Below are 25,780 nucleotides of genomic sequence, written 5' to 3' on the forward strand. Positions count from 1 at the left end.
AAAATCTGATGTTATTATTTATTGATATTGAAATAAATGTTTTGGTTTTGCTCCATCTGTAATGTTCTGGAATGCTTAACCCTATGTGATGACTTGTTTCTACTGTATTGAAAAAAAAATTCCTCAAAATTTGGGTTAAGATTTCGGGTCGTTACAAAGTTATCCATAACTAGAGATTTATATTTGTATATAATCTAGAGAAAGTACTAATTACTAAACCATTACCAGGGCTCTGCTTGTTTGTAGCTGTTAGTGCACGTCACCATGTGTTGGAACGTTGCAAGTTCAAAACCCAATGGTATGTTGTGTAACTGGTAGGGGTTTGCCTAACCCTAGCTTGCCTTTTAGAAAAAAAAAGAAACTAATTACTAAACTGTAACGCCCCAAAATTTTAACCCAAATTTTTGAGAGATTTTTTTTTCTTTCTTGTTACCTATTCTTTCTCTTGGTTGTAGGGTGTGGGTTTGTATTGTTTTGTATAACCAATTTTCTTTTATCTCTTGCATTAATACTTATTTGTGATAATATCGTTTACCTGTTACGACGTTGTCCACTATCCTTGTTTTCACCTTCGCCATAATCACCCTCATGATTTATTATCTTTTTTCGATATCATAATATGTAGTCCATATCTATCACAACACTATCGTTTCTAGCTTAGTTGTAGGTATGCATCTACATGTCCCAAATTGAGTTTCTAGAAAACCTTAATGCTCGAACAAAAAAAAACATTGTGGTTGTTGGCTGGAGCTCCAAGGAGCATCTGAATCTCATAGATATGAGGATATGAGATTGAATTTATTTAAACTGTATGCATATTCATACTAGAAGGTGATCCTGCGCACACACATGCACACAAGCAATATGATTTCAAAAGGGTACATTTGTAATTGCTTCATTGTTAATAACTCAGAAAAGTCAGCACACACCCAGATTAATCATCATGATGGGAATGAAATACAAAGTCAAAGTTGGGTACCTGACTCAGGTATGTGGGTTGTGAAACTTGTGCGTAATATCAATGACAATGACGAAAAACCTAAATTTAGATTTTGTGAGCCTGACTGGTTTAAAGGTATCGGGGCATCCGTGCTTGACGGTTTAAAGGTACCAGCGCACTTTGAGTGGGTCTGCACAATTAAATGGATAAATTTTGGGTTATTGCACAATCCTAAAGTATAATTTTTGGGGACCTACTACTACAGTAGTAGAAATCAAATTTTTGGAAAACTCTTGTGTCTTGAACGTCTAAGTGCAGTTTGGGAAAGACTCGGACACATCGGGAAACATAAATTAATAAGAGAGCAACCCACTCAGTTTTCGAGCTTACCTTGGAGAGGGTAGGTGGTACAAAACTCTGGGGACATGTGTTTCTTGCTTCGAGCAACAATGGCTCGTTGGTCCCCAGTTCTCGGAGTTAGGGGACCCGAACTACCCTAGCTTGCCTTTTAGAAAAAAAAGAAACTAATTACTAAACCGTTGCCAGTACTTTCACTTTAATGTTCCTTTGCAAACCTAGAATAATTTACTTTATATTATTTTTTGTTGATATGCAGCTTAGTTTGTCACGTAGAAAGATGCTTTATCACATGATTTAAGAATCTTTAATGAAAAATCTATCAAATTGAATAATAGTTTAGTCTTTCTCTTTGTAACAATCCCAACTTATCCTCGTGAAAAGTGATTTTTTTTTTTGAAAACAAATGCGGAAACCAAACCCAAGGATCTGGAGCCTCACACACCTAACAACTACAAAACCACAAGTGATCTTACACTGAATCAATCAAAGAATAACCAACTTTATTAATCAATAAATGATTGTCATAGAACATAAATAAAATAATGTATGCAACATAGAGCCACACTATCAAGAAATATCAGAAAACTAGTCACGCGATCTCGCAGGCTCCATGTGGTTGTCACCTCATCACTGAGCTCTAGGTCCTAAGAAAAACATTTGAAACACTAGGTAAAAATCAAAGATTCTTTGTACAAATTCCTCTAAAAATTTAAACAGAAAGAAAAAGAGCATAAATCAAATTCATGCATGAACTTAGAGAAATATAATATCAACAATTGCATAATCAATTTAACATTTATCATGCAATAACATTTTTCATACGAGATAAAATAAGTATGAATGCATGAACTAATGCAGAAAAGTAAAAATACATTATTCAGGAGCACAAACACATACAGAGTTTTAGTATCCTCACAGTTTTCCTAAAATCACCATCCAGGATTCTCACAATGTAAAAGAGACATCTAAAAAGATAATTAATTATACTATTTATCTATTTTATCTTTTTAACAAAAATCAAGTTCTTTACGCAAGAACCGTTTTGCAAATCAACATGCAAAACCCAACATGAGACCTGACCTGCTACAATTTTAACAGTGCAATTAAATTAGAAAGCCAATAATTTCATAATGAATTTTGCAATGCATAAAACAAATCTTGGAGCAACACATGCTCGTGGCCCACACGGCTTACAATGGTTCACATTTGACCACAAATGTATTTTAAGCAAAATCCTTAGTGAACATGCACACACACAAATATTCAAAATATGTCCACAATGCACATTCATTCACATACAACAAGAATGTACATATAAAACAATTTGCATATGCATATGAACAAATGCTTGCAATATACATTTTTCATGATCCATTTTATGCATAAGTTCTCAAACGATGATTTTCATAATTTTTCATGCGTATGATATAAGCATTGCAACATGATAATCCAATGAATAACATATGCAATAAGTACACTGAAACTGAAATTCATACGAATCTGATCTGAACATAACTACATAGTTCATATCGCATACTATACCAACCGTAGCATACCTATGCCACAACCCATGCACAAGACATGCTGTCCCTGGGCATTGGTATGCTGTTGGCATGCAGAAACATGCAGCTACATGTTGCGGGCAACAGATAGTCTTGCACAAAAATGGGCAGCACTGTTCTGCCCTACAACAGTCCACAAACAAAATGCATTTTACAACATTGTAACCACTCATTTGGCAGCATTTAAAACCAATTTAGAATTCAGCCAAATCATGACAACACGAAGAAAAATGTTCCAGCATAGTGCTAACACAGATCAACAATCGTTGTTTCGATGCCGAACCATATGGCAGCTTCGAATAACTTAATGACAATCGTCTCATTGCTGAAAAAAAATATGAATAACTTGTTCTTAACCCACACAGGGGTCACTTTATGTACCCAGGCAATAAGACATTGAATTTATCTAATAAGCACTAATGACAGATTTCTGATTCTTTTTGTTAACAACCAACTAAAATTTCTTGTGTAAAGATTTCTGAACAGTCAACCAACGCACAAAGACAAAGTTTGATTTTGCAAACTCGGTTTTGGAAAAGTGCAATTGGAGTGTTGAGTGATCGTAGAATGCCATTGCGGTTGAAGGGAAAATTTTATAGGACGACAATTAGACCCGCTTTACTATATGGTACGGAATGTTGGGCTGCCAAGAGACATCATTTTCAAAAAATGAGTGTAACTGAGATGCGTATGCTTCGATGGATGTGTGGAAAGACACTAAAAGATAAGATTCGGAACGAGGAAATACGTAAGAAGGTAGGCGTTGCATCCATTGAAAACAAGATGAGTGAGAATCGTTTACGATGGTTTGGGCATATTCGGCGAAGGCCTAATGATGCTCCGGTTAGAAGGATGGAGAAATGAGAAAATATATTAGCTAAAAAAGGTCGGGGTAGGCCTAAGAAGACTTGGATGGAGATGATAAGAAAGGATATGAGTGCTTTGAACCTCACCGAGGACATGACATAATGAGTGGAGGAGAAGGATTCATGTGGAGGACCCAAAATGATTTTCTTTTTGGTTCATATCGCCGACCCCAATTGTTTGGGATGAAGGCATTGTTGTTGTTGTTGGTTTTGGAAAACTGACACACAACGACAGTCAGCCAACATAAAAGAAAATAAGCTAAACCAGATCTGTCTACAACATATGCATCGGCCGATCTGTTTAGATCTGCAGGTGCATACAGCCGGCACTGCCCATCTCTCTCTCTCTCTATATATATATGCATATATCCATCTGCCGATCTGTCCAAGACAAATCAAGTGACAGGTCTGTTCAGATTTGCCTGTGTAAACGCAGCAGATCTGTCCACAAGATAACGGTCTGCGGTCTGTCCAGATTTACCTGTGTAAACACAGTAAATCCGAACTAGATTTGCCGATATGCAGCTAGGAGTTTTAAAAAAACCAAAAACAACATTTCAGAAACATGCCAAACAGAAAAATATTCAGCTCATAAACAGTTTGGCAAATCCTAAAAACCAAACCAGAATTTTTTTACAAGTCATGCGTCGATATTAAACCAGTTTTGAACAGCCTAACGGTGTCCAATAAATTTTTTGATATAACACAGTCATGACTGCTTAAAAAAAACTTTACTATGAAACATAGATAGTGCTGAAAAAATAAATCTGCCGTACAATATACCAGAAATTCTATTCTTCTATTATTTTTAACAGCTAGTGCATGTACATTGTAAGAAAATAGGAGGAAGTGTAACCTAAGAATGCACAAGCATTCACAAAGTCCAATAATGGACAAGCACTATGGCATTCAAACAAGTCCACAAAGGGACAATATGAAAGCCTAAAAAGGCTGTACAAGCATAACAATAATGAAATATTTATTGGATGAAGCCTTGAAAGGCATAGCAAATACAAGGGGGATAACCCTATATTTATAGACAAAAAAGGACACATGAGAGACCATTGGGGGCTCCCACATGGAGTCGCTGGGAGCCCCCAACGACTCTATGTTGGGGCCCACAATGCTTTAAACAAAAAAGGAGGAAAAGAAAATAAAAAAAGGAAAAATACAAAAAGAAAGAAAAACATTCAAAAGAATGAATATGCGAGAAATGGTGAAAAGACTATTTTACTCCTATCGGGTATTATATATATATATATATATATATATATATTTTAACACCCCCCTCAAACTTGATGGGAAAAGTTATCCTGAAAGTTTGAAAAATACAAAAAGAATCTTGGGAAGAAGTCCAAGTCTTTAAGGGAAATATCCATCTTTATGGCATCTCAGAAAATTCTTGCAAATATAAGTCTTTAAAACGCCTTTATTGGTGATCATCCGCGAGCACCTTCATTGGATATCTCCATGATGTATCAAAAGTATCACACTTTAAAGATCCTGTATAGAAAGAAGTAACCAAAAGGAGACTCCAAGTATACAAGAAAAATTATTTTAGCCCAAGAGTTGCAAAATTTTCAACAACAATATATTGTAAAGCAAGAAAAAAATGGTTTAAACAAATTAGTAATAACTTTTTGAATCATTAAATATTAAGAAAGACAAGAGGAGCATCCCTCAAAGATGAAATTGAATCATAATCAACTTATTTTTCAAGAAACCATAACATTGATTATAAGAAGATTATATGATTCATTAAGAAGAGATAAACAATTATGCATAAAAGTCATCTTAAATGAAATGGTGGTCTTCCAAAAAACATACGAATCTCTCAAAAGAGTGTCTATTAGAGACACTTCAAACAAAACCCATAAAAGGGTATAAATGGAAGAACCCCAAAAATAAGTAAATCTTTATTTATGACAAAAATATTTAAGAAGCATTGAATATGCACCATGTGAAAATGTCTTAAGACTAAAAAAACATCAAGTTCGAAAAATGACTTTAATGTGAAAATATCTTCAATAAAATCAAGTCCAAGGATGACTTGGTTAACTCACAAAAATCATAAAGAGGCTAAGTGCACAAAGGCAGAATGAAATACTCACAAAGGAGTACAAATGTAAGGAAGTCTTCAAAGAGACTACATGCACAAGAACACTAAGTTCTCAATGTGTGAAGTGTGCACAAAGGCACAACACATTCAATAGATCACAAATGCACAAATGCATAAAAATGATATAGAATCTTTATTTAGCGAACTCAAAATCTTTAGAAAGAGCTAATGAACTTTATGCATGCAATTATGTAAATCATGCACATGAAACAACAAATGAAAAGATAACAACTTTTTATCAAAGATGAGTTAATTAAATTCATGCATACCATAATGTGGACACAATAATCAATTAAAAGCATAATTCACTCACCCATCCTAGAGTGATTTTAAGTATAGAGGACCAAATATACATATATATATATATATATGTTATCAATGAAATACATGAATTTTATCGATAAATATTTTTCCATACAAGGAAGGAACAAGTAATAAAGAATTTTAAAAGATTTTATATGACAAAGGGAATGATATAAGCAAGTCAAAACCAATTTGCGAAAGACGACAAATATAAAAAATCCCATAATATCAAGAAATGGTATTTTGCAAACTTTAATAATGCAATGCAAGATGCATGAAATTATTTCAATCAATCATTTCCCATAGAAGAGAAGATGAGTTTGACAATTTTTGAAAAAAATTCTCAAACATTTGAATGAGTAAATTAGAGCATTGGTTTAACCTTCACAAGCAATCACCTCCTAGTCCTCCAAACCTCAAATATCAAGTGTATCAACGACTAAACTAAGAGCATAAACAACATGCTACTAAAGGACAAAAAATACACACGAAAGTGTGTAAAAACACCTCTTGTCTACATATAATGACACTTGAAACAAGTGTATCAGGGACTAGAACAAGAGTACAAAGCCAACAATGGGCTAAAAATCACACATAAAAGTGTAAATAAATGCCTTTTGTCTACGTATAGTGACACTTAAAATCATGTGTATCATCTACTAGAACAAGAGTATAAAGCTAACAATGGGCTAAAAACCACACACGAAGGTGTGAATCAACATCTCTTGTCTACATATAATGACACTTAAAACAAATGTATCAACCACTAGAGCAAGAGTACAAAGCCAACAATGGGCTAAAAGCCACACACGAAGGTGTGAATCAACATCTCTTGTTTACATTTAGTGACACTTAGATAAGAGGCATAAAAAGGAGAAGACATCTGAGGTAAGAAAGTTTGTAATGGAAACACTAATGCAATTAAGAAATATCAATTTTGACCATATTTCAAAACACCGTGGTTTCAAAAAATTAGATATCCATCACAAAAACACATAATTAAAAGCATCCAAAATAAAAACAATGGCCGAAAAATAAATGAGTGATCCAATACACTCTCAATCAGAAATTACATAATTGTCAGTTACAGTCAAACTACACGTTGAAAATCTAAAATGACATAAAACGAGGTGCACACAACTCACCCCAATAAATATCTCTGATACAACAATAATAAGGCCAAGAAGATTGATGTATCATATAAAAATCTGTGATGGACAACACAAATGCCATAAAAAGGCACTGAATACTCACGAAAATCATTTTCCAAATAGGTGAGTTCATAAAAGGAATCGATACGAAAAGATAATTTCAAATTGAAAAAACCAATAATGGTAGATGACCAATCTTAGAAAAAGTGCAATCATATGCATAACAATATGTCTCATGACAACCTTTTGAATAAACATGAATCATGCTTAACATAATCAGTTCCGATCAAAGAATAGATGCACTAGAGCACATTGTATACAAAAGATCTAATAATTTTAAAGAGAAGACAAAAACATATTATCTTAAAAGGAATTCTTTTAAATCAAAAGTCTACTATGAGACAAACGAAACATGTAGTAAATTAATGAAATAATACATATAAAGTTTTTAGATGAACCTTTTACAATCTCAAAAGTAGACATAATTACTATCAATCATGAATACTTGAAGCAATAAGATGATCTAATAACTCATAGCCACATATGTTATATAGAAGCTATGACATTATACCAAACATAATTCATAATGCAATCTAATTTTGTGTGACTATGACACATTTTTTAGAGAAAAACGAGTTAACAAAAATGCATTCAAAGCATCTAATACAAGATTTACTTTCTATATAAAAGTCAAATCATAAATATCAAAGATCATTCTCAAGCATAATCGATCGATAATATTTTTCAAAGAATTAGTTTTGCATAATGAGAAAAGCATCTTAAAGTTAACCATTGTAATGAGATATGCAAAAATATAAATTACAAGGGATAACACGAGGATTTCATAAAGGACCAAATATCGCAAAGCACATAAAGTGCAAAATAGTAAAATACACAAAAACCCACTAAGGGTTAAATGCTAAAAAGCAAAATAAGAATATTATTGAAGGAAAAACGGGAGAATCGTTGAAATCATATGAGTATGCAAAGATATCCACGATATTAAAGAAAACATGATGACACAAGGTGTACTTCATACAAATTTCTAAAATTTTAAGGAAATCATAAAATTCATAATGATTACCAATAATTATTATGATAAAACCAAATGCATATAACAAGGGAATTAGCAGTATTCGTTGGACAATCGGAATGGAAGATGAACTTCCTCCTCTCCTTCTTTCTTTCCCTCTCTCTTCTCTTTTTTTTTTCTCTTTCTTTCTTTTCCGTTCTTCCTTCTCTCTCTAGAAAACAAAATCTCAAGAGAGAGACGAGTTAAACCCTTTTAATTTGTTTTTTTTTTTTTTGTTTTTGGTCTTTTAGAGAGAGGTTGATGTCCCTTCTATAGAGGATAGAGTTCTACAAAATGTAGAACTCTATCTCTCTCTAACTACTCCTACTTATCCTCATTATTATTATTATTTTTTATTATTAACTAATTTGGGATCTATTTAGAACACCTATTTAGGTAGAGTTCTACTCCATATAGAACTCCACCTTATCCAATTAATAAAATTTCAAAATTTAATTAATTAATATTTTTATTAATAATTTAATATTAAATTATTAAATAATTAATTTTTAGAATATTCTAGAGGGTGTCTGAAATGGAGATGTAAATCATAGGATAAAGGTTGGGTGGATGAAATGGAAGAGTGCAACTGGAGTGTTGTGCGATCGTAGAATGCCATTGCGGTTGAAGGGAAAGTTTTATAGGACGACTATTAGGCCCGCTTTACTATATGGTACGAAATGTTGGGCTGCCAAGAGACATCATATTCAAAAAATGAGTGTAGCTGAGATGCGTATGCTGAGATGGATGTGTGGAAATACAATAAAAGATAAGATTCAGAACGAGGAGATACGTAAGAAGGTAGGCGTTGCACCCATTGAAAATAAGATGAGAGAGAATCGTTTACGGTGGTTTGGACATATTCGACGAAGGCCTAATGATGCTCCAGTTAGAAGGATGGAGAAATGGGAAAATATATTAGTTAAAAGAGGTCGGGGTAGGCCTAGGAAGACATGGATGGAGGTGATAGGAAATGATATGAATGCTTTGAACCTCACCGAGGACATGGCATTGGATAGAAATGAATGGAGGAGAAGGATTCATGTGGAAGACCCAGAATGATTTTCTTTGTTGGTTCATATCGCCGACCCCAATTGTTTTGGGATGAAGGCGTAGTTGTTGTTGTTATTCTAGAGGGTGTCTCTCCCCTCTGGAAGTCCTCTCACGACAGAATTCTTACTCAATTTAACCTTTAAATTGGTTGGACTTGGATTTCAGATCTAGATCCGGATTTAAGATCTAAATCCATATGGATCTCCACTTGGACTGGATCCTAGTTAATATGGGTCTTGGATTGGGTCTAGATCCATATCAACTTGGCTCAAACATATTGGATCTGATTAGATCCAATCCAGAAAATGGTAAAATAGAGGCAGGTCATTTTTGAAAAAATGCAATTTTCAGGCCAACCGTAACTCGATTTCAGAAAAACAAAATATCAAAGTTCTCAGAATTACGAGACGCATCTAACGGTATACTTACCTAATTTTCGCCTTCGAATTTTGCCTAAATTTAACCTGAATTTCGCTCTATTTTTGCTTGATTTGAAAGGTTAAAAACACAAAGTTTTTCAAATATTATTTGCCTCATTTTGGTCTTGTCAATGGGTCCTGGGCCACTTCCAGACTCTGCCGACATCATCTAAAAACAGAGATTTGTATCAGCTTACAAAATACTTAGCCAAATTTTCAGAAATTTCAAAATTTAAAATTATAGAAAAATACACGATATTACACTCTTGGCAATTTGATGCTTAATTGACACCATACTTGTGTTATTTGGCTTATTTGAAATTATATGTTTTAGTTAATTTTCTTTTTCTGTCTATACATGTGCAAAAGATGACTAGGTCTGTACTATAGATGTGAAGGCTTGCAGAGGGCGTTAAGAAATTGATCCATGTGGCTATCCATATTTAAACAACTAGTGGTTTTTGTTTTCTTTTTTCTTCTTGTTTGAACTTGCAAGCCCAAGATGCTAGATTGAATGGAATTGTATTTTGGTATTATTTACCTGTTTTTTAATAAGTTCCTGTTGTCAAAGTGATAACCAACAGATCTTCTTTAATAGGTACTTTGCCACCTTGTTCCTTCTCTAGTGAAGCTGCGCAAAGAGGGCTTGGATGGTCATGAGAAGATTAAAAGCTATATGTGTGTTAATTTTCTAGGCAGTGAGACAAAACTTTATTGTGAACTAATTCTTGTGGCTTGTCTAACCATAGTAGTTGAATTATTTATCAATGTATGTCATTTAGATGGTGGATTGCATTGGGGTTCGCAATACTGGAGGCTGTGATTGTTGCATGTTCGTCACTTCAATATTCTATATATGCTACCACTAGCAGGTTCTTATTTTGTCTTTTGTTTGGATAAATCATTGCTTTCTTATATCAGGTTAGTTGGAATTGAGTTTAATTATTTATCTGGAATTTATTGCTGAAAAATTAAATACTTGGTAGAATTTGATGTGCATCTTTTTTTTTCTCCAAAAGATTTTTTGAGCAAGCAAAATCAAAAGTAAAGATAAAAAAGTACAAAGAAGACTGAGGGTCACAAAGAGACATAAAGATAGGTGCGGAAAAACAATATAATTTCCTGCTGCATTGTGTATTCCTTGTCAATCTTTATTGAAGCAGCCTATTGACCGTCTGTGACTAATGTCTGGATGCCATTTTTTAATACAAATGAGAGCACAAAAACGGAAATTGCATTGTATGTTGTTTCTCTCTTGCCATGTTTCTAAACCCTGAGATCAACCACCAATCTTGAACTAATGATCATTTTCTGGCCATTTGGGTTTTCCAGCTTTCCATACACAAATCTACAACTAAATTTGGACACGGTCTCCTCTTTTAGGACTTAGAAGGCTCAACTTGATAAATATAGCATATATAATCAAGTGGTGATGGTTTCTTTCTGAGGACGATGGATGCCAGGCTTCCATATTAAGATACAAACATAATGTAGTAGGCCTTCCAATCAGCTGGCAGCAATCTCATAGATTGAAATCTGCTTCTGCTCTATGGAAAGAGAGGAGCTGTGTATTGCATAATTTAAGGAATGGGCAGCTGTAAAATTGTAGAATGTAAGACTAGTCCGATTAATTGTCTCCACGATTCCCATCGTATTGTGATTTTATTCTTAAAAGTTAAAACCTGTTTGCATAAAGAGAAAAAAAGAAAGCCTGCATCCAATCTTTACATCATAGCTTTACACAACCTTGACTTGATACCTTGATAGCATGACTGCTCATACATAGTATTTGATTGTTCCCACAAACATGGGGGACTGTAAGATTGAACACGGTTATGGACTGGAACTGGATTGGTCAAATTTTTGGTTAGATCGATAAAAGACGAGTCTAATCCCTGTTTTTTTATTTTGAGAACGACAAATCCAATTCCTGTTACAAAACGGATTCAGTGAAGAGGTCCAGTTGTGTAACCTTGTGCTGGTGGGATCCAGGATTCTGTTAAAATATATGGATAATATCATATATATTATGTGTTTATGATATATATCTATACATATATATATATATTTCATATATATATATATTTCATATATATATATATTTCATATATATATATATATATATATTTCATATATATATATATATATTATGAATGTCTTTTGTAATGCCCAAGGTTGTAAGTAGCGTATCGTTACTCATATCGGTCGACCCAATAGTAACAGCTTAGAAACTGTCCCCTTTTTTTTTTCTCTGAGCAAAACAACCCGGCACCCAGCCCAGCCGACCCAGTCGGCTGGGTCGGCTCTGGCCCAGCCGGTCCGATCGGCTAAGCCGACTGACTGCGGCATAAACAAAATATAAATATTAATTTATGTTTTTTTTGTACATGCCCAGCCTACTACTCGGCTGGGCTCAGCTGCCCACACGGCTCGGCAAATCAGGCCAGCCACACCTCACCGTGTATATATATATATATATATCCCTTTCACAGATATACAGATTTTTACTTAATAAACACATATGAACAATTAAATTGCAGACATGCATGCATATATTGATTCTTTTACATCAGCTTTTGCATGAACCCATTACCACAACATCCAAAGTCCCTTCAATAGGATATTCAAGAAAAGAACCAAATATATCATGATCAAACACACTATAAGCTGTGTTTACCATAAAATAAAATTCTGTTTTGGTATGAATATGACATGCACCAAAACTTCTTTGTTGCTAGGTGTATAAAATAAAAAAATACCTCCATGAAAGAGGATTTACAAAACCTCATCCATGTATTTTAAAGTAAATACCTAGATTTACTCTTTTCCCATGGATTCTTCTCAAAAACATCACATGGAAATCCAATCCATGTTCTTTTTCTCATCCGAAGCAAGAGAGAGAACCCGTACCATGACTCCAAAACAAGAAAACAATGGTGAAAGGTGGTTGGAGAAGCTTGAATCTCCTCTTCTTCTTCCTCTCTTTTCTCTCTCTTTTTTCTCTCTCTTCTCTCTTTTTTTTGAGTATTTAAAGGCTAATAAGGGGGGACATCCCCCCCTTCTCCAGCCCATCTAAAAGGGCTGGAGAGAGAGAACTTCTCATGCAATTAAAACTCTTTTATCTGAGTTTTCCAAAAATTTTAAAACTCTTCAAGTTTGACTTTTCAAATTTTTGTTTAAAAAAGAACTCTTAGTCTTCTTAAACCTTCTTAGATGATTCCAGTTAAGTCTAGGGACTCATTAAAATAAATTTTTGGAATTGAATTAAATTAATTAATTATTTAATATTAAAGAAAATTTCAGAAGCTTTCAAAAATTATCAAATTAACGTGGGATGCTTCTTAACACAAATAAACCCCAAATTAAAGGTTTTTGAAGAATTTAAAGTTAGAAAAATCATTGGGCATGAATTTGGATTTGGTTTTGGATCCGGATCCAAGATCCAAATCCATTTTCGAAATCTAAAAGGGCTTTGAGATGGATCAAATCCAGATTAATATGGGTCTTGGATAGAGTCCAAATCCATATTAATTTGGATCAAATCCATCAGATCTGATCCGATCCAAGTTCGTAACCGAACCGATAATCTGTTTAATTTTTGAAAAAATGCGATTTTCGGGCCAACCGTAGCCCGAACCGAGAAAAATAAAATGTCGTTTCACTCAGAATTTTGAGACACATCCAACGACATATAACTTGAATTTTGCTTTCGAAATTTCCCTTGAAATAACCTGAATTTTGCTTGAATTTAAAGGTCAAAAATAAAACTTTTCTCATGTTTCGATTGACTCATTTAGACCTAGAAATTGAGACCTGGGTCAAACCTAGACTCAAAAGCATCGGTCTAAAATCGCTGGCGAAATTTTCGAAAAAAAAAACTGAAAATGACTACTTATGAAATTATGTGATATTACATCCCTATCCCCTTAAAAGAATTTCGTCTTTGAAATTAGAACATACCGAACAAGTGTAAGTAGCACCAGAATCAAATATCACACGAGCCAAATAATCGACAACTAAGACGGTACCTTCGATCAGATCAGTCTGATCACCCTGCTTGGTAGCCGTAACGGCATAAACTCTCCCGTTTGTCCTTCGCTGACCTTGTTGTTGTTAAGGTCTCTGCGGCTGTTGTTGCTGCTACTTTCCTCCTTGAGCCATTGGCTGGTTCAGACAGTAGTGAGCGATGTGCCCAAGTTGCTGGCACCGGTAGCAAACCCCCTTGAACATCGGACAAAAACTCCTAATAGAGTCTCTAGCTCTACCTATTGGTCATCCTCTCGAATAACTTCTTTCTCCTCCTCTTCTTTTTGTGCCCGCGATGACAACCGCGACACTACTACTGGCACCAGCCAGACCTTTCTCCTTCGCTGCATAACTTCCTATTTCTGATCCTATGTTATAGGCTATTGGAATAGAAGTAGAGAGCTCATCTTCATAATACACATCCTCACATGACTCCTCATTTGTGCGTCATTCATATCTCTTTATTGTCTTTTTCCTCTCAAATCATCAAGTAATTGCTGGTATTGTCATTTTATGACATCCAACAATTTGCTTAACGTGCATGCTTGCACATTATGATGTGTCACAACTAAATGCTGATTCAACCCAGAGATACCACCCTAAAAACAATTTTTGCAATAGTTGCATTTGATTCTCAATCGGTTTCCACTCGTTATTTGAGTGCACCATTGCTATGCCGGATCTTTCGATGCCATCTTCTCCAAAAAACACTCAATAACAAGTAAAGAATACAAATTTCTTACCTTATCCCACTTCCTTGGGTGTAAATGCACTTTTACTTGAGAAAATTGCAAAAGCCCTCTCTCTTGCGCACAAATCAGCCTCCAAATCGATCTCACGGAACCTAGGGTGCATGGGTTCCCTTCAAACAACCTCTACTCATGTGCAGAAGTCGGCCTTTAAGAGGGCTTTTAAACCCAAAATGAAAAAGATTGCGTTTCAAGTCTTTTTTAGTGCGATAGACCCGTATCGTGCGATACGGTTTGATACACGAGTATATTGTATGATACACTCGATACAGGTATGATACACGCTCGTATCGAGATACGAGTGTGTATCGTATCAACAACAAACAACAACTACGCCTTCATCCCAAAACAATTGGGGTCAGTGAGTGTGTATCGTATCGTTATATAAAAAAGTAACGATACAGACAACCATGGTAATGCCCACTAGGGGGAATGTAGTCTTTTTTATCACATGTAAATAGCATGTCCACTAGGGACATTTATGGATTTTTTGATTTTTATTTTGTTCTTTTTCTTTTTCATATTTAACCAAGGGCATATTTGGTATTCACCTTGGAGTTGTTGGGACCCTCCCCAACGGTCATAAATATGACTGTTCGGGAGCTCCCAATGACTCTATAGGAGCCCCGCTTGGTCCACTAAATAAGGGTGAATACTCCCTTCATTCTTAATGCTTTTTTAAGCATTTCTTAATACATTGTTACTTATATTTTTAGTTCTCACTTTGTGTGTGTTTGTTGTTTGCCCTTTGTGATACATTATATTTGGTCCATTAGTGACATCTTGCTGATGTATTTGTGCCCTCTTGTAGTCACTTTCTCACATTGTTTTTTGACACTTGTATTTCATTACATGGTATCAGAGCCCCTAGGTGTTTGAACACTCTTGGGACGTCTTTCTTTTGTATTTAAGTGTGTTTAAGTTTCACACTCTTGTTCTTCATCAACTCTTCCACAATGGCTGTAATGTCGCGTATTTTCACACGTAGTTAAATATGACATTTTCAAAAATTTGGTCAAGTATGGGAGAAAAATCGTTTGAGCCTCGATTTTAGATCGATGCTTTTGAGTCTGGGCTTGGCTCAGGTCTCATCAACTAGGTCTAAACGAGCCCATCGAAACATGAGAAAAAGTTTTATTTTCGACCTTTAAATTCATGCGAAATTCAAGTTATTTTTGGGCGAATTTTAGAAGCAAAATTCGAGTTATATATTGTTAGATGCGTCTTGAAATTCTGAGCGTAACAATATTTTATTTTCTTCGATTCGGGCTATGGTCGGCCCGCAAATCACATTTTTTCAAAAATTGAGCAATTTGTGGGTTCAGATCCGGACTTGGATCGGACCGGATCTGATGGATTTGATCTAAATTAATATGGATTTGGACTCCATCCAAGAACCATATTAATCTAGATTTGAATAAGCCCAAGACCCATTTGGATTTTTGAGATGGATTTGGATCCGAATCCAAACCCATGCCCAACAAATTTTCCAACTTTAAATTCGTCAAAGACCTTTAAATTGAGGGTTTATTAATGTTAAGAAGCCTCCCAAGTTGATTTTATAATTTTTGGAAGCTTCTGAAAATTTATTTAATATTAAATAATTAATTAATTTAGTTTAATTCCGAAAATTTATTTTGATGTTTGTTTAGGACTCTTAGTAGAGTCCCTAGACTTACCTAGAAACATCTAAGAAGATTTGAGAGACTCAGAGTCCTTTTTAAATAAAATTTGATCTTCTCCAGCCATCCATCCACGTTTTTCAATATCTACCATCGTTTTTCTTCACATGGTACGGGGTTCTCTCTTGTTTCGAATGAGAAAAAGAGCATGGGTTTGTATTCCATGCAATGTTTTGGTAAAAGTACATGGGGAAAGAGTAAATCTAGGTATTTACTCCCATAAGAGTTTGTTTTCTATCTTTTTTGAAGTTTATTTATGGGAAAAATCTATATTTACGTACTTGTATTTGTGGATCCCCAAATCGGGACAGATTTGCCATGCACAAATCTGGTCCGGGTTTAGTGCATGTATATTTTTATAACAGGGTGCGAGAATAAGTAGTTCCTTGTATTTTGGTAATTTGATTTAGGGAAACTGCATGCCTAATCTGAAAATTTGTAAAAATCAGGTGTTTACTTGTCGTAAATCATGCGTAACCGAATAGATACATGATGCTCATGCATACTTGATTTATGAGTCCGTGCAAGCATACCAACCGAGTGGGATCATGTGTATATATGCATGCTTGAGTGATGAAATTTCCATTCACATGCAGCCTAAGTTGAACGTGTATGTGCATGTCTCTTTGAATCCAAATATGTGTGTTTTGCATGTTACATACATATTTACATTATGTTTATTTTCTGTTTCAAAAAAAAAAATTATAAACGTATGTATACATATAATATACAGGTACGCTAGGTGGACTGGCTGTCAGGCCAGCCGAATCTGGCCTAACGTGCCAGGCCTTGCCAGGCATGACTGGGGTCTGCTCGGGCTGAACCAGACTAGCAGGGTGCTGGCTGGGCACCTGGCAACCCAGTCGAGTGACTCGGCTGGGCATGCCAGGCTGTGTCGGGCTCAGTGCCAGGTCGTGCCAGGTCTGTCCAGATCTGACCCAGCTGATTGGGTCCAGCTGGGCCTGAACCAAACCCCAGCTGACTGGGTCAGCTGGGTGCAGTTGGTTCTTCTTTATAAAAAAAAGGGTTTTAAAACAGTTGGGCCCAGCCGACCTGTAGTCGGCTGAGCCATGGATAGTCAGTCCCAGCCGACTGGGTCGACTGGGTGGGTTTGGCTGCGTGCTAGACCCAACCGACTGGGTCGGCCGGGTCACATGTTAAAAAAAGAAAGAAAAAGAAAAGATATTTTAATTGTGTGTTGAGGATGTTAAAATTTCCAGTTTTTGCCCGTATGAATGCTTCAGCTATGTGCATGCTAGAAGTTGATTGCACATGCTTATGACTGATTTACTCCGCATGATTAATGTGCAAATGCAATGCTACTTGCATGTGCATCTGGTGGGCATGTGGACTGTTCTAAATACAAAGAGACTAAAATACCCTTGTCGGGTATATAAATACATGTAATTTTAACACTCCCCCTCAAACTTACAGTGAAATCACTTAAAGTTTGCTAAGAAGATACAAAAATCTGGGTAGCAGAAGAGCTTTGGTGAAGAAGTCTGCAACCTGAAATTCAGACTGAACATATGAAAACGTAATTGTCCCCTTCAAATATTCTTCGTGAACATAGTGACAATCCATCTTAATGTGTTTTGTTTGCTAATAAAATGTGTGATTGTTGGCTATATATGTAATGACCCCAACTCCTACCCGTGAAAAGTGTTAATTTTTTTTAAGTGCTGAAACATTCTCAGAAACTCGGGGTCTTTACAATTACAATACATCCACAACCACAATGGATCTTATACTCATATTTCAAGCCAAACCAAACTTTATTTATTAAAATGCATAGAGTCCGAGACATAAGCAAATAAAATGTAAATAAACAAAATGAAGAGCCACACTGTCCAAAGAAACATCTGCCAAGAAATCACAGTGTCCTCTTAGCTCCTCGCAAAGCAAATCACTTCACTGGTCTCCTGAGGCTGCGAGAAACACAAAAGTATGGGTGTCAGAATCCAAAGAATTTTGTGTACAAATCTCTCTAATGAAACAAAAAGTAAAAAGAACACAAATAAGATTCATGCAATATTTTTGAAAGATGCAGTTATGACAAATTCATAATTCAAATAATCATTTAAGCAATAGAGATCAATTGCTAAACAAAAGGAAACGATTATTATCAATAAGGAACATCAACTATGTAATAAAAACAATTATCATGCAATAGAAAACACATATTCATGCAATCACCAATATATCACAAGGGAACAAGTAAATATGCATGATCTAATACATAACTGGAATATGCATGACTTCAGTGCCCATGCATGAATAAATTATTATCTTTTATCAGAGTTTTCTTTTCATATGCATGTCCTTATTAAATGATATAATTTAAGTTTCTCTTTTTATTACCGTTGTCCGCGGATACTCCAAATGGGTAAAATTTTTTAAGGTCAAGTGAGTACCTAGTTGTAACTTAATACACAATTTGTATTTTATTACTGGGTTTCACATTCAGCACTCGATAGATATCAGAAATCCACACTATCCATCAAAACATTGGAAATCCACATCCATCGATGCCACTTTTTTGGTATACCAAAACAACAACTGTGTCTACACACCACCCTCAGGCAAAGTGACAGACTCTTCTTAAAACCATGGTCAGGAGAAAAAACTCAATATCGGGTTCAGGGGCACAACAACGCACACAGAGTTTTAGTATTCTCACGGTTCCTCAAAACCGCTATATCCAAGATTCTCATACTATAGAAAGGACATCAAAGAAACGTAGATTACACTGTTCTTTTAATTTCTTTTATCTTGTTATTAATTCATTTTCTTAAATTTACAATTTCACATACACAATTAATAACATAGATTCGCAAGTTCACATGCGAAGCTCTTTGCAGGATCACAACCCGTGACAATATAAAATAATGCAATTAGAATAATAATATCACATTTGATTTTTGCAATGCATAGAACAACTCAAATAAAAAGCAACACATGCTCAAGGCTCACACGACCCACGATGATTCATTTTGACCATCGATGCATTCATACGCAAAAATCATAAAGAGCATGCTACCATGCATTCAATTCACATGTCTTCCAATGCACAATCATGTATGCTAATTCAGAGATGTGCATGAAATAACAATATTCATATGCATGAGCTCATATATTCATACCAAATGCATGCTTTCATTCATGAATCTTTTCAATTAAAACATGTGAACATTCATGCAATTATGTACATGCAAAACACATCTATTCCATGTATGCACATGCACATGAAAGCCACTATGCAATAATATCTTGATCAAGCATAATGTATCAAGCCAAGCATGAGGAAATTTTCATTCTTAACATGCATAGAACCAGATCTATTATCATAAGCACAAATCTGAGTTTCTACTCAAGCTCAAATAGGCGTAAGCATGTGCATAAATTACAAGAATTGATCATGTATCAAATTCTGCACATCATCTGATAAAAATCTGTATATGTGGTAACAGTTAAGATTTGACAAGCCAAGTAGTTTTCTTTTAAAAACAATTTCAGCAAGCACATGGCCCATCACTAGCCCAGCCGAACTCGGTCGGCTGGTCTGGCTGCCCCTACACAAACCCAGTCCGGGCCTGTGTACCAGTCAGCCCAACATTTTTTTTTAAAACCAAAAACATATTTTGTTTCAATTCTTGTTTTTTTGTTTTCTGTTCTCTTTTTAACAGAATGCCATAAACACATCACATGCCCAGCCGACTGTCAGTCGGCTGGGGCTCTGAAAATAAAACCCCTTTTCTTTTTTATTTAAAACATCTATATAATTTTTTTTTCAGAAAACACCTGCCCAGCCAATTGGCTGGGCCAGGTAGAGTCTGTGAGCACCTGGCAAGTGCTGCCAGACCTGCCCTTGCTCAACCGACTGGCTGGGCCTGGCAGGGACTGGATGTTGCCCAGCCGAACCGAACTCGGCTGGGCTGCCAATCAGTCCAGTACAGGCACACATACTTCGATTGTGCAAAAGTACACATACTTAACTTAGATTATGCACGCATAGGCGTATTCAATTTACAGTTGCATGTATATGTAAAATTTCATCCTTCAAACATGTATGCATATACATATTTCCATTCAGTTTAGCATGCAAGTGCAGATTCATACTTCCAATATGCATACATGGCCATATTTACACCCAAACATACTCACCCCCTTCTAGATGGGCTGGAGAAAAGATTACATTCCAATATGGGTTCTCTTCTCTCTTGAGAGTTTCCAAAATTTTGACATTCTAAAGTTGACTTTTCAAAGTTTTATTTTAATAGACTTTCTAAAACCTTCTTAGATTCTTCTAGGTGTCTTTAAAACTTTAAGTACTCTTTTAAGAGTCCTAAACCAAAGACAACTTAAAATTTCACAATTAAATACAATTAATTATTAATTAATAAATACTTAAAAGCTTCCAAAAGTTATTTTATTGAACTAGGATGCTTCTTAAATGATTCTATATGGGTTCAAGAACTCTACTTAGAGTCCTAAACCAAGACTTAAATCATATTTTGAAATTGAAATTAAAAAAATTAATTATTTAGTGTTAATTGATTAATAAGTATATAGAAATTTCCAAAGGTTATTTTAATAACATAGAAGACTTCTTAACACTAAATAACTCCAATTTAAAGTTATCTAATGAATTTAAAGGTGGGAATTCGTTGGGCATGGATTTTGATCTCGATTCAGATCTAAGATCCAAATCCAAATCCATTTCCAAAAATCCAAATGGGTCTAGGGCGGATCAAATCCAAGATTAATATGGGTCTTGGATAGAGTCCAAATCCATATTAATTTGGATCAAATCCATTGGATCCAGTTCGATCTAAATCTGGACTCGGCCTGTCGAGGCGGTTCTTTTTTGGAAAAACGTGATTTTTGAGCTAACTGTAGCCCGAATCTGAAAAAGTAAAATACCGTTAAGCTCAGAATTTTGAGACGCATCCAATGATATATAACTCAAATTTTGCTTTTGAAATTCGTTCGAAAATAACCTAAATTTTGCTTGAATTTAAAGGTTGAAAATAAAACTCTTTCTTACATTTTAAGTGGCTCGTTTAGGCCTTAGAAATGAGACCTGGGCCAAGTTCAGACTCAAAGGCATAAACCTAAAATCGAGAATCTATCGATTTTTCTTCTATACTTGGCCAAATTTTCAAAAGTCTCAAATTGACTAAGTGTGAAAATACACGATATTATAATATATATGGCGCTTTTGTTATCACAACATAGTTTTGAAGATTCAGAGATATCAACACCCATATCAGAAAGCAACGCTCTCATCTACACAACCTCAGTGGTTGTTGTAGCCATTGCCCTGTACTTGGTTTCCGTAGATGATAAAGACACCTTTGTTGTTTTTTGCAGCGCCAAGAGATGAGGGAATCACCTAAAAACACACAAAAGCCTGTAGTTGAGTGACGATTATTGGGATCTTCTCTCCAGTCAAAAAATCAATATAAGCAATAAGATTTAAGGATGAAGAAGAGGATAAGAATAACCCTTTAGATATGGTTTTCTTAATGTATCAAACTATTCTTAATACTGCACTCATGTGGACCGTCATGGGCACATGTTGAAATTGACTCGCAGTATGTACAACATGCACAATATCTGGCCTTGTAATGAACATGTACATTAATGATCCAATAAGTTATCCATAAGGAGTTGGATAATCTAATAACACTCCATCTTCGACTTTCATTTTGGCATTTATCACTTCAGGAGTATCAACAAATTTTGTGTCAGTGATTCTCGAACGCTCAACAATATCAACAACAAACTTGATTTGAGATAAAATGTATCCTCTTGGCGAATATGCTACTTCAATTCTTAAAAAATATCTCAAAAAAGCAAGGTCAGTCATATCAAAAGATTTTTTAAACAAGATTTTAGTATCTTTAATTTTCTTTTGATCATTCATAGTGATGATCATATCATCAACGTACAAGAGAAGAATAATCAATGGGGTACCTGTAGATCTAACAAAAAAACAGTGTCAGTGAAACAAGATTTAAATCCAAGTTTTAACATAGTACCACTAAATCGATCATACCATGCTTTGGGGGCTTGTTTAAGCCCATATAAAGCCTTTTGAAGGCGAAGAACCATGTCATTTTCAATAGTCAGACCAGGGGGGATCTATGTATACTTCTTCGTTTAAGTTTTCATTTAAGAATGCATTCTTAACTTCTAGCTGATATATAGGCCATTTTCTGATGGATGCTACTGCTACTAGAGCCCTAACTGTAGTCATACGAGCAACTGGGGCAAAGGTCTCTTCGTAATCTACACCATATTCTTGAGTATCTTTTTGCAACTAGCCTTGCTTTATATCTTTTGAGAGACCCATCACTTTTTGTTTTAATTTTAAAAACCCATCTACACCTATTGTCTTCTTTCCTAGAGGCAGTGGTTGAATTGCTCAAGTACGAGCCTTGTGTAAGGCATCTAATTCTATTTTCATAGCTTTAACCTATTCTTTTATGTTTTTAGCTTCATTGTAGTTGGAAGGTTCATGATAGGAATGAATGGCTAAAAGACAAGCCCTATAGTTTGTGGAGAAGGATTCGTATGAGACAAACCTATTTGGAGGCCTATGAGTTCTTTCCGATCTTCTAACACTGGTTTCTTCAGTATTTATTAGTTGATTATATCTTTAAAGAGCACATGGATGTTCCTCATTATCCCTTCTGGAGTATTGAAGAAGATTTTGAGATAGATCACTACTTGAGTCATTAATAGACTCAAGATTTTCAATATTAACAATTTCATTATCTGATTTGGATATCAAATCAAATAAGAAAGCATACTCGGATTCTTTCGTAGGAATTTCATAATCAAATCCATTGTCATTTTCCAAAAAAATAACATTTCTAGAAACATAAAGTTTATCATTTGTTTGATCATAACAACAATATCCTTTTTTATTATCGGATATCCAAGAAAGACACATTTTATGGCTTTGGGAGAGAGTTTGTTATATTTTTCATGAGCACAAAGCATTTCCAACCAAATACCCTTAGTCTTTTTAAATCAGAAGCACTTTTAAAGAGTTTTCAGTAGGAGATTTGTTTCCCAATGTTTGAGAAGACATTCTATTTATTAGAAATACTGCGGTTAGGGCGGCTTCGGCCCGAAATTTCTTTTGAAATAATTTGAGTTCTAATAGTTTCAATGATGTAACAATATTTTCCTTCAGAAATCTCATTTTGTTGGGGGGTTCTAGGACATGGTTTTGATGAATAATTTCATGATTTTTTAGATATAGTTGAAATTCATTTAAAAGAAACTCTCCCCAGAGTCAGAGCAGAAGACTTTAGTGTTTGTTTTAAATTAATTTTTAACAAGATTATGAAAGTTTTTAAAACATGAGAAAACTTCAAATTTGAGTTTTAGAAAGTAAACCCAAGTGTGTCTACTAAAATCATCTATAAATGTAACATAATACGAATAACCACCTTTTGACATAACCGGAGTGGGCCCCATACATCCGAATGCACTAATTCAAAATTTTTATGTGACACAGAGGTTCTAGAACCAAAATGTATCATTTGCATTTTTCCAAGATTTTTTTTCTTTATAATTTTTTTTTAAAATGGAAAAAAAGATAATTTGGATATACTTGGATGTCCTAATCTTTTATGCCAAAGATCCAGATTAATGTCTTTGGCATGATTACAAAATGAGTTTTTTGTCCAACATAGAAAATCCATGTAGTAAAGGTCTTCTCTTCTATGGCCTTGCTCAATCAGCTTCCCTGACTAGAGATCCTGCACCCAACAAGCCTTAGATGAGAAGAATACTTTATAACCGTAGTCACAAATTTGAGAGACCGAAAAAAAGTTTAAATTCATTTGGGAATAAGTCTCACTTTTGGGACAAATTTTTTTTTTAAATATTGTCAATGTTTCCTATGCTTTTGACTTTTAAAGAGGTCCCATCAATAGTGTAAAACCCCATTTAAAAAAAAAATCTGTTTGGACCCGGGCCGGGTCGGGTCCGGACCCGACCCGGGCCCCTTTTTATTTTAGGGTTTTCAAAAACCCGAGCATTCGGGCGCCGCAACCCCCCCCCCCCCCCCTCCCCCTTTCTTTCCCCTTCGCGTGCGGGCAAGTTTGGGAAACCCACCAGGGGTTTCCCCTTTCGATTGCCCCCTGCGCCTTTATGAGAGAGGTTGGAGGGCGAGGGGAGTCACACCTCCCTCTCGCAGCCCTCGCTCCCCCCTCCGCGCCGGTCTCCTCCCTCGCTGCGCCCCGTCGCCGACCACCGCTCCCAGGTACGCCATTCTCCCTCTTCTCTTCTTCACCCCCCCCCCCCCCCCCCCCCTCTGTCACCTCGCCGGGAGGTCGACAGGCGGCGCACGGCCCCTGCCGAGCCCTCCCGCGTCCCCTGTGCCTTTCGGAGGGTCGACAGGGAGCCCTCAGGCCCTGTCGCCATTTTTTCCCCCTTTCTACCGGGGCTGTCGAAGGGCCGGCAGGGGTCCAGTCACCCCTGCTGCACCTGTTGCCGTCATCGTTTTGGGGTCACCATGACTCGGTCTGGCAGGGGCTGGGGCCCCTGCCATTCGTTAACTCGGTCTGGCAGGGGCTGGGGCCCCTGCCATTCGTTGACTCTTCCGGGCAGGGGCAGGGGCCGAGGCCCTGCCACCTCACCGCCATCGGCAGGGGTTGGGCCCCTGCCGTCTCGTGTCTGTCGGCAGGGGCTCAGCCCCTGCCGATTCGATGTTTCCGGCAGGGGCTCAACCCCTGCCACTTGACGTTTCTGGCAGGGGCTCAACCCCTGCCACTCTTCTTTTGCTGGCAGGGGCTCAGCCCCTGCCACATAATTGTTACTGGAGCCCTTGCCACTTTCATTTTTGCCGGCAGGGGCTCAGCCCCTGCCACTTCATCGGTTCTGGCAGGGGCTCTGCCTCTGCCACCTTCATTTTCGCAGGCAGGGGCCCAGCCCCTGCTACCTAATCGGTTCTGGCAGGGGCTCAGCCCCTGCCACCTTCATTTTCGCAGGCAGGGGCCCAACCCCTGCCACCTAATCGGTTCTGGCAGGGGCTCAGCCCCTGCCACTTTCATTTTCGCAGGCAGGGGCTCAGCCCCTGCCACTTGGCTGTTGCTGGCAGGGGCTCAGCCCCTGCCACTTGATTGTTTCTGGCAGGGGCTCAGCCCCTGCCACATTTATTTTGCCGGCAGGGGCTCAGCCCCTACCGCTTCTTTGCGTTTGGCAGGGGCTGACCCCCTGCCGCCTCAGTAGTTTTTCGACAGGGGCTCATCCCCTGTCGCCCCGCTACCGTCTGCAGGCAAAAAGGCTTGTCCTTGACGTTCTTCTGATTTCGGCCAGCAGGGGCACACCCCTGCTGCCTCTTTTTTTTTCCTATAGGCAGGCTTGTTTTTCTATTTCTCCGCATTATTATTAACATAGCACTGTTGCAGACCTCGCATCGGACCCCCACTCTGGCTCTGCGGCCCGAGCCTCATAT

General features: G+C 36.6%; 1 protein-coding gene across 1 annotated transcript in view; it reads left to right on the top strand.

The window, feature by feature from the left end:
* Window positions 1–25,780, top strand: part of SCY2 (SecY protein transport family protein) — a 121,672-nt gene that overhangs the window by 30,132 nt on the left and 65,760 nt on the right. Inside the window, exons 4-5 of the mRNA XM_089998524.1 lie at window positions 10,444–10,523; window positions 10,628–10,717. Of these exons, the coding sequence (XP_089854650.1) occupies window positions 10,444–10,523; window positions 10,628–10,717 (170 nt within the window). The remainder of the gene's footprint in view (window positions 1–10,443; window positions 10,524–10,627; window positions 10,718–25,780) is intronic.

Source organism: Nuphar pumila, chromosome 3 (genome assembly GCF_984573655.1).
Source record: "Nuphar pumila chromosome 3, dmNupPumi1.hap1.1, whole genome shotgun sequence".
NCBI classification, from domain to species: domain Eukaryota; kingdom Viridiplantae; phylum Streptophyta; class Magnoliopsida; order Nymphaeales; family Nymphaeaceae; genus Nuphar; species Nuphar pumila.